The following is a 9,397-nucleotide window of genomic DNA, read 5'->3' on the forward strand; positions in this document are numbered from 1 at the left end:
AACTAAGCACCTACCCCTTGGAATAATGAGCATTCTTTGTACAATATAGAGAAAAATGTGGCCTAGCAAGCTATTCTTTTTTACACTTGAAGCAGATTTAGTAATATTTTTTTTTAGTGACCTTCTAGCACAAATCATACTTTGTTGACTTAAGACCTCATTTGCTGTTTTCCTTTTTTATAGAATTTTCTTTTTGTTCTTTATGATTTTGTTGTTGTTGTATATACTTTTTTATTCCCATGACCTTAGAAAGATACATATTGATGTCTTTTTCTTCACCTAACTAAATTCTAGATGGACTGATATTCTACCCAAATGGATAGCTAATCCCTTTTACAGATACAGATTTAGTTGACTATATCTAATCTACATTTGATGCATATTATTACTGAGAATTTCAGGATTTGTTTTTTCTCACTTGGGGATGAAAACTTATTTAACTCAAAATAATCTATTAGAATCCTTACGGATTTTAAAATTGGGGTTGATCTCTTTAGAGGATCTGCCTCCTTAAAACTCTATAGACGTTCCTCCCTCAAGTTGCTGTTCAAAATCGTAAAAAAAATTTATTTATTACTTTTCAAAAAAGGATGAATACATGTTTCTAAACCCTAACTCCTAATAGGACTTCTATTTAATTAGGACTCAATATTCCTAATACTCAAGACTCATATTCCTTTACGACTCCTAATTTTTCTTTAAGAAATAACCTCCAATCCTTAGTCGATCTCTTTACCTCTTTAATAGGGATCGATTTATGTAGGTTTTACATGAATACCCCTAACTCTCATAGAGTCCTAACATAATTAAAGAGTAAATCTTAAACAAAATGATCCATTTTGTTGATAATAGGAAGAAATTATATTTCATAAAAATGAGAAATTAAGAAAATCCTTTTTTTTTTTTCATACACATTCGACCAATTCAACATAACCCATCCTTTGTGACATAAAGATTTTTTTATAAAAGTAAAAAAAAAAATATAATTTCATGTAAGATTGTCTACAATGTATTTACATTGTTATGGAGTGTATCTGCTACATGTAAGATTGGCTTCGAGTGTTTTGTTAAAACCTTTTACACTATCTTCTCTCCACCTCAGATAGATTACGTATGTGTGATGCAAGCTTTTAGCCAAGACTGACATTAGCTCATTTGAGTTAAATAAATAAATAAGAAAATAATATATCTGATCAGTTGATAATTTTAGTTATATTTCACTGGATAGATAAAGACAGTCCTGAAGAAACTTATATAAGTTAAATTTAGATTTAAAGAGATAAATATAAAAATCAGTGGAGGGTTTATGCATGTAATAGTTAATTTCACAAAATATCATTAAGCCTTGTTAGTCAAATTAGAATTTTAGATACAAGGATAACTGGATCCGACGCGCTTAGTAATCGGGTTGAACCAAACCATCATGAGGTCATGATCCGTTGCTCAACTCTGTCGGGCTCAAATGCCCTTGAGATCGCATGTCAATCCGACCCGAGGCGGTTGATGATGGGCTGCTCCCCTTCAAACTTGTGGCCCGCATCACATCGGACGGATGCAAATAACCAAATATGGAATCCTCGGCGAGGGGATGAACACGGGGAGAGACTATCGAGGGGTGGGGCTGTCGCCGCAGTGATCATCGAGCGCCGGAAGTGCTTGAATCGCGGGGTATCTATATTCTTTCTCCGAGTGAAACTTCAGATCTCTCTTCCTGGATTTGTGCCTTGGCTTCTTGAATCCTCAATCGTTCAGCCCACGGGGAATCACTTGTCGATAGATAGTTGACGATTCAGGAAAAAGAAGGAATCTTAGTGTTTCTTGGTACAATTTTCGCGTTGTTCAACCAGAAACTCTAGAATTTTCCCATACTGGTGTAGAGATTTGTGTTTGTTAGGCTGAATCACGGAATTTGGGAACAAAACAAGAGTTTTTGTTCTTTTGGTTCAGTTCGTATTGGAATTCTAGTATTCGGTTACGCCAGCCCAGTTATTGGAATTATAGCTTTCTGTTCCATTGAAATTTAATCGTATTTATCCGATTCTAATACGTGATCATCTCAAATATACTATTTGTTTTTAGCTTTAATATTATTGATCTTCTAAAAGCAAGACAGTATTGCTGTGTCAACACAATGCATCTGTTTTCCATTTCATATCTTTGTTTTATTCAGAAATGGACAGGTTATTTAATTCTTTACCTCGGTAGTTGAGACATTAGGTGATTCCCTGTTGTCTTATTGTATTGGTTGGTGACATGTTATGCATTTGGGGGCGCTTGTATTATACTAATTTTATTAGCATTTGTTACAAGTCAAGGTGATGCTTCAAATGGAAACAAAAGAGAAGAGGGAAGTATACAGCTGTGAGTTCAAATTGGTCAGTTAAATGAAATATCCTTTTCTTCAGTCATTTTCAGTTGCAAACAAATGCAGAAACTAATTGACTTCTAAGATTGCATTGTAGAGGGAGAATCCTCTGAAGAGAAAAGACAAAGTTTATGTTGGTTGTGGAGCAGGCTTTGGCGGGGATAGACCACTGGCAGCTCTCAAATTGCTTCAGACAGTCAAAGAACTTGATTATCTTGTGCTTGAATGTTTGGCAGAGAGGACACTTGCTGAACGCTATCAACATATGATGGCTGGGGGAAAAGGTTATGACTCTCGAAGTATGACGCTATCAACATATTAGAATCTTTCGGCAATTTATTCTAGAATTTGTTAAATCATTCAGGGATGTAATATGATATAAGCATTTGTTTATGCCAAAACATGGTTAACTTATATTTTACATCTCAGAAGTTTGACATCCCTTATCAGCAGCCGCTTTGTGAATGTCTTCTTACGTTTTTTCTTCATTTATAATGTGCTGCTACACATGATAATTTTCAGTATCAGATTGGATGTCTATGCTTCTACCTTTGGCTGTAGAAAGAGGAATTTGTATAATTACTAATATGGGTGCAGGTAACAATCTTCTTGATCATCAGTCTGCAAGTTCTTTTATTAGTGTCTCTAATAATGTATCCCATTATGTCTGAAACAATCAATTGGAAGTGGATCCACTTGGTGCACAGCAAGAAGTTCTGGACATTGCAAGTAAACTTGGACTAAGTATTACTACTGCAGCTGTATATGAAGTTTGTCAGGAGAAATCAGGTTTGAGACTTTGATAGTTCTCTTAGTATTACTAGTTGGACAAGATGATTATTTTTTTAAACATGTAATTAAATTTGAAATGAGCCATGGGATCTTTGTGTGGCTGGTTCCCCAGTTTCTATGCTCTGTATTTTAAGATAATGATCTTCAATCTGCTCATATATTTTTCAGGGCCTCATCTTTCGAAAAAAGGATATGGTCTGTGGGACGGGGTAAGTTCCTGATAGCCTTGATATGAGATCATCATAGATTGTGGCTGAAATTACAATTGATTAGGGTATGATGGACTTAGTTATGCTTGCAATTTTCTTTAGGCATTGTTGTCAGTGCCAAGTATGTGTCATGATGTTGATCGGATGCCTATATGGAGTTGATGTATTAGTGCAGCAGACGAGATGTATCATATTTGGATATTATCTTATAACATTGTTTCTGATTATCTTCTACATCTATTGTAATCCAATTTGTCAAGAAATGTTGTTCTTTAATTATGTTGTATGCATAGCCTCATATCCTTAAATTTGACTTGTGAAGGGCATAAGTACATACTTAGGCGCTTCTCCAATTGTTCAGTGTTTGGAGAGGCACAAACCACATGTTGTCATTACTTCCAGGATTGCTGATGCTGCACTTTTCTTAGCTCCAATGGTATAAATCGTTAATCTCATTGTTATGTTTGTTAATCCTTTTCTAATGTTGATAAATAGCTAGTAATTCACCTACTTGACTTTTACTATGGTGAATGTCATCCTGCTAGGTTAAATATTGTGTTATGATCAGCGGAGATGAATTTGGTTATTAATCTGTTATTCTAGACCTCCAGAAATATCATGTTTTCTGTTGGCTGCTGATTTTGCTAATATAGTGTTTGTCACTTTTTAATCTTCAATATGATACTTTGCTGAAAAAGTATATCATATCATGCTCAAAATCTTTTATAGAAGAAAATGATTTAAATGATTTGTGAGTTCCGTATTATCATTTAGATGGGGCAATTTTTTCTTTTAGATTTTGATGATCTAGTCTGAACTTTTTGGTGCACTTATGTCATCATTTGATTTTTCTGGCTAGTAATTGCTACTTGATTTAATGAAATTAGCTATGAAAAGGATTGATATTCTTGAACATGTACTTCAACTAGACAGATGCTGGAAATGCAAGTAAAGAAGCTTAAATATAAATCATGACTGACATATACCTTGTTAACCAAATTAGCATGATCAAGCTAGAAATGAGAAAAGGAAGGTGGGGGAATGGGGGGTTGATTGGGTGGGTCAAGTTGCTGTACTACAGAAAAGAAGCCACTCTTACATTGTAGTATCTGCTTACTATTCATTGATCAGCTCAAGGATCATTTCATCTAGAGATGTTGGTTTTATGTTAGATTTCATTTATTCTTATGCATGCATGTATTAATCTCTAGGACTTTCCTCCTACAAGTATAACCCTGTAAACCTGCAATTTTTTTAACAAATAAGTTACATTAAATTGCAATAAGTGTGAGCACAAATCTATGAGTAGAGTAGCAAGGCAGATGCAAACAAGCAATATTAGACTATTTGGATATTTGTTGTATGCCCTGTGCAGTAATTTAATTTTATGATTAGGTGTATGAACTGGGTTGGAACTGGAATGACTTCAGTCTGCTAGCACAAGGGACCCTAGCTGGCCATCTTTTAGAGTGTGGTTGTCAACTCACTGGTGGATATTTCATGCATCCAGGTATGCCCTATATAACAGCTTTCCTAACAAGTGGGTACAATAGATAGATGTTCATGGTAAACCCAACTTTTCAATGTGTATGGAAATATATTATCATGTCAATAATGTTAAGTGATAGTTTCTTTGTATTATTCATGCAGGAGACAAGTATCGAAAATTTTCTTTGGAACAGCTTTTGAATTTGTCACTTCCTTATGCTGAGATTGGTTATAAAGGAGAAGTATGTGTAGCCAAGGCAGAAGGTAGCGGCGGACTTCTCGACAACAGTACATGTGCCCAGCAGCTTCTTTATGAGGTTGGAGATCCTAGTTCCTATATAACTCCTGATGTGGTAAGGATTTATGACGGTCCCCCCCACCCTCATTGTTAAAGTTACTGGCTCAAATATTAACTTAATGTCATAGAACAGGTTATAGATTTGAGAAATGTCTACTTCTGCCCATTATCGAATGATAAAGTTCTCTGCTATGGGGCAAAGCCTTCTAGTGTTCAATTTCCTGATAAGCTTCTGCAATTGGTTCCAGTGGTAAGTGATTCTTCAGTATAATTATATGAGATGTAGCTAATATGTTAATCTGATATGCTTGGTTTTCGCCTAGAGGCTATATGCTAGACTACATTAATTGATCTGTTTCAATTACTCTCTTATAGATATAACAAAGGTTCAAAAATCTGGTTGGACTAGTTTGTGTCAAATTATACCTACTGGTGCAACCAGGTTTGTGAAGTTTGGTCTGAAACTGATTTTTTGATCATTTTATATGTACAGCTGTTGACAATCAAGAGTCAAAACATTGTGAAATCTGTTGACTGTCAACAATTGTTAAATGTCAACAACACTCCCCGTCTCCTCATATCCTCCTCCTCTACTCCTCATCCTCTCCTCCTCTTCTTCTCCCCCTTCTCCTCCCCCTCCCTTCTCCTTCTCTCTCCTCCTCCTCTCCTTTCTCTCCTTTCTCTTAGGTCTGTGCCAATTAATACACTGATATGCCTGGCTGGAATCGCTGGATCCATATGGGTCTTGGTTCAAAACTTGAAATCTTGACCACAACCTCTAGAATGACTTGCTGGGATTTCTGGGTTCAGCTTGATGAACCTCTATTCACCATGAAATTTTATGCAAGGTACCATAAGGGATCATTATTTTAGTATGCTAAGTCATATACTTAATCAGTTGTTTTTTCATACTCTTCATTCTTTTTTTAAATTAATTCTTGTCAACATTCTGCACAACATGAATGATTGAGACCATCTAAAATGTATATGAGGGGTAAATTGCACCACCACCACTTTAAAAGCATTGAAGAGAGACGAGTGAGATGAAGCCATCTCAAATATATGTGCTTTATTATTGCATTTAATATCTCTTAACATTATGGTGCTTGACTTCGCTTTTTGTTGCCTCATTCTCACCTAGGTTAATGAAAGCATTTTATCATTAATAGCATTCTTGAAGGATGTCATTGCTATGTGTCGATGTGTTCATTATTAGTATGCTTATAGCTTGTTTTTAAAATTATTTTTGAAAATGTAAAAGAATTATTAGTTTTTCAGGATTGTGGATGGAAAGGCTGGGGAGAGGTATCGTATGGAGGATTTGGATGTATCAGACGCGCCGAGGCTGCAGAATATCTGGTCTGTTACTGAAGAATATGTATAAGTCTTCTAGTCCATGTTTCATTAACTGTTAGAAGGTTCTTAATAAAAATTGCAAGATCATAGAACAATCCAGAACCCAGGTCTGCTCAATCGCTGCAAAAGATTTATATTTTTTTAATTGCATGGTATTGCATATTGTTGTCGTCTAGAAACTTGACTATGCTGCCTATCTCATAATTCCGTATTAGGTTAGGTCATGGGTGGAAGAAGTATATCCAGGAATTGGAGATTGTATCAAATCATATATTGTTGGACATGATAGCCTGAAAGCAACTGCAACCCATGAGGGTAGTTTCTCCATGGAGCAAATGGATATTAGGCTTCGCATGGATGGTTTGTTCAAGTTGAAGGAGCATGCAGTTTGCTTACTTCAAGAGTTTACAGCTCTCTATACAAATGGGCCAGCTGCTGGTGGTGGTATTTGGTAAATTTAACTCATGAAAATTCTTCCTTTTTTGTTAACTGTTCTTTTGAATAGGCAACATGAATTAAATTTGATGGTTTCTTGACTTTATTATGATATTATATATATCAGTGTATAGGATATTGTAAATGGTATTCTTCTTAATTGGATTTGAATTGATGAGTTTGCACCTGTCATTGCTTAAAGCTTAATGTCTGAGTTGCTTTGTTTGAAATGCAGCACCGGGCACAAGAAGGAAATAGTTCTTCAGAAGCAACTGGTATGGTTCTCTATGTTTAAGGCACTGGTACAATATCTTATTTTGAATAGCTTCTGTATATTGGTAACAGTTTGGGAAAGGATTATGGTTTGTCACTAATACTGCTTATAGGTAACAATTTTTGTTTTTCAAAAGCATATAACCTCACACATTGTGGTTATTTGTAAATCAATCCCTTAAAATCGACCCCTGAAGTTAAGATAATAAGTCAACTTGATGGATAAATATGAAAGGGTAATTATACGCTTAAATGTTTAACCATGATTAAGAAAAATAAGTCAACCTGATGTTTTATTCTTTGTGATGAGAATACTTAATAGCTAGGTCACGAGATGACAGACACGATTCATGGTGTTGATTAGGCAGTGATAAAATAAGGAAATGATTATACAGTGGAGGTAGGAGCACAAGGGAAAAGGTAGGTGTAAGTTACTACCTTCAGTGAATTTTCTTTTATCAGCCATGAACTTGTGAAGTTTGAGGCACTTTTTAAATTCTTTTTATCTGGGATATAAAAATGGATGAAGGTCTGATTTATAAATGACACATCATGCATGCAGTTGTATGTCCTCAAAGCAATATTCTCAATTTCCTGGCTAAATGTCTCTGTTTCCATAATGGCTTCAAACAGCATCGCTTGGTTGACAAGAATGAATGAGTTCTAGAGCATTTGCGATTCATTATGATTCCATTTAATAGTACTTTTCTAAACATTTTCTAGCTGATAATTGGAAACCTCCTATTCCAGGCACTGTTGGGTACTGTTAAATGCACAAGTAGTTGCAGCTGAGGATAAATTTTTAAACCACACAATGGTGCAGAAGTTTTTTCTGTTAAAATATTTGATAGTACAAGAGATTTTCCCAGTAGAATTGCGTGTATAGATGTATGAATCTATATCTGTTGTTAAGGGTGAGTGGTGCATGCATGTGTAGCAAATATGTTTGTCTCCACCTATTTTTCAGTCCCTATCCCCACCTGCAACAACAGGCCCACATTGAACCGATTCTTTTCTCTCCAATCAGCAAGAACTAATCTCTTATTCAAAGTCTAATATTTTCTAGGAATCTTTTTCTACTGGTTTACTTGTGGATAAAGTGGAATTCGATCTTCTTCTTGAGGCAATAATTTTGGTTTTAGAGTAACCACAATGCATCTCAAGGATTGTATTGTTGTCCAGGTTGAACGTGAAAACATTTTCTGGGGATTTGAAATAAAGAAATCAAAGCTTATTGATCCATCCAAGAAGGAAGCTACACATGATGGATCAGATCCTATCAACACTGTAAGAGAAGAAAATAAAGTTCTGCTCATCTCAACCAGCACCTCTATAAGTGGTGCGATATCCTCAGCACTCACAGCTGCTGCTCCATCCAACAAGAAGATTCGTCTCTATCAAGTCGCCCATAGCAGGGCTGGGGACAAAGGAAATGACTTGAACTTCTCCATCATCCCTCATTGTCCGAAAGACATTAATAGGCTTAAACAAGTTATAACAAAAAGTTGGGTCAAAGATGTGGTTTCACCCCTCCTTGATTTCTCCTCCTTCCCCAGTGCTGAAGCTATTGAGCAGAGAAACAAGAAGATGGAGCAGGTGACAGTAGAAATTTATGAGGTCCCAGGTATCCACTCTCTCAATGTTGTCACACGGAATATTCTTGATGGTGGCGTTAACTGTTCCCGGAGGATAGACCGGCATGGCAAAACTATATCTGACCTCATCCTGTGTCAGGAAGTCGTCTTGCCTCCGTCAACAACTGATGATGTATAGTTTTCATGTGTGCCTTGTTGAATCTGTATTCTCAAATGCTAGATTAAAGCAGGCCCATATCATTCAATCTGAATCTATCCTTGGCATCAAATGGCAATTTGTGGAATGATAACTATGTGGACTTTGAAAGTAATTCTCATTTCTACTTCTTGCTGCATTCTTTTTTTCTTTAAGAGTTTTAAGTGAGGCAGAATGAAAGCCTTGATCAGGTGAAAAGAGACCTTCAAACTTAGTTGCTTCATTGCTGGATGGTTAATCAATGTGTGGTGTTCTTTTTCCTACTTGAATCCGAGTACATTCCTACTTGAATTGGAGTCCATGGGCATTGTAATGCATGAGTAGGAATCTCCCATTATCTTCAGATTATAGTTGAGCCCAGATATGAAATATGACAAAAGATGAACATTA

At 35.9% G+C, this 9,397-nt stretch overlaps 1 protein-coding gene across 5 annotated transcripts; it reads left to right on the forward strand.

Moving 5' to 3' along the window:
• Positions 1-1,546: 1,546 nt before the first annotated feature.
• On the forward strand, positions 1,547-9,146 carry LOC103983438 (uncharacterized). 5 transcript variants are annotated; one of them, XM_065149098.1, is made up of 14 exons: positions 1,547-1,668; positions 2,316-2,375; positions 2,463-2,664; positions 2,888-2,962; positions 3,053-3,154; positions 3,326-3,366; positions 3,689-3,802; positions 4,762-4,876; positions 5,017-5,207; positions 5,286-5,402; positions 6,423-6,511; positions 6,729-6,959; positions 7,179-7,218; positions 8,399-9,146. In XM_065149098.1, exons 2-14 carry the CDS (start codon positions 2,319-2,321, stop codon positions 8,987-8,989), a joined length of 1,965 nt encoding a protein of 654 aa, XP_065005170.1. In that variant the 5' UTR covers positions 1,547-1,668; positions 2,316-2,318; the 3' UTR covers positions 8,990-9,146. The 5 variants fall into 5 exon arrangements, with proteins under 5 accessions (XP_065005170.1, XP_065005171.1, XP_065005174.1 ...); XM_065149099.1 differs by having other exon boundaries at positions 1,575-1,668; positions 2,311-2,375; XM_065149100.1 differs by having other exon boundaries at positions 1,581-1,821; positions 2,311-2,375.
• The last annotated feature ends 251 nt before the right edge of the window (positions 9,147-9,397 follow it).

This window comes from Musa acuminata, chromosome BXJ3-4, assembly GCF_036884655.1.
Source record: "Musa acuminata AAA Group cultivar baxijiao chromosome BXJ3-4, Cavendish_Baxijiao_AAA, whole genome shotgun sequence".
In the NCBI taxonomy this organism is placed as follows: Eukaryota; Viridiplantae; Streptophyta; class Magnoliopsida; order Zingiberales; family Musaceae; genus Musa; species Musa acuminata.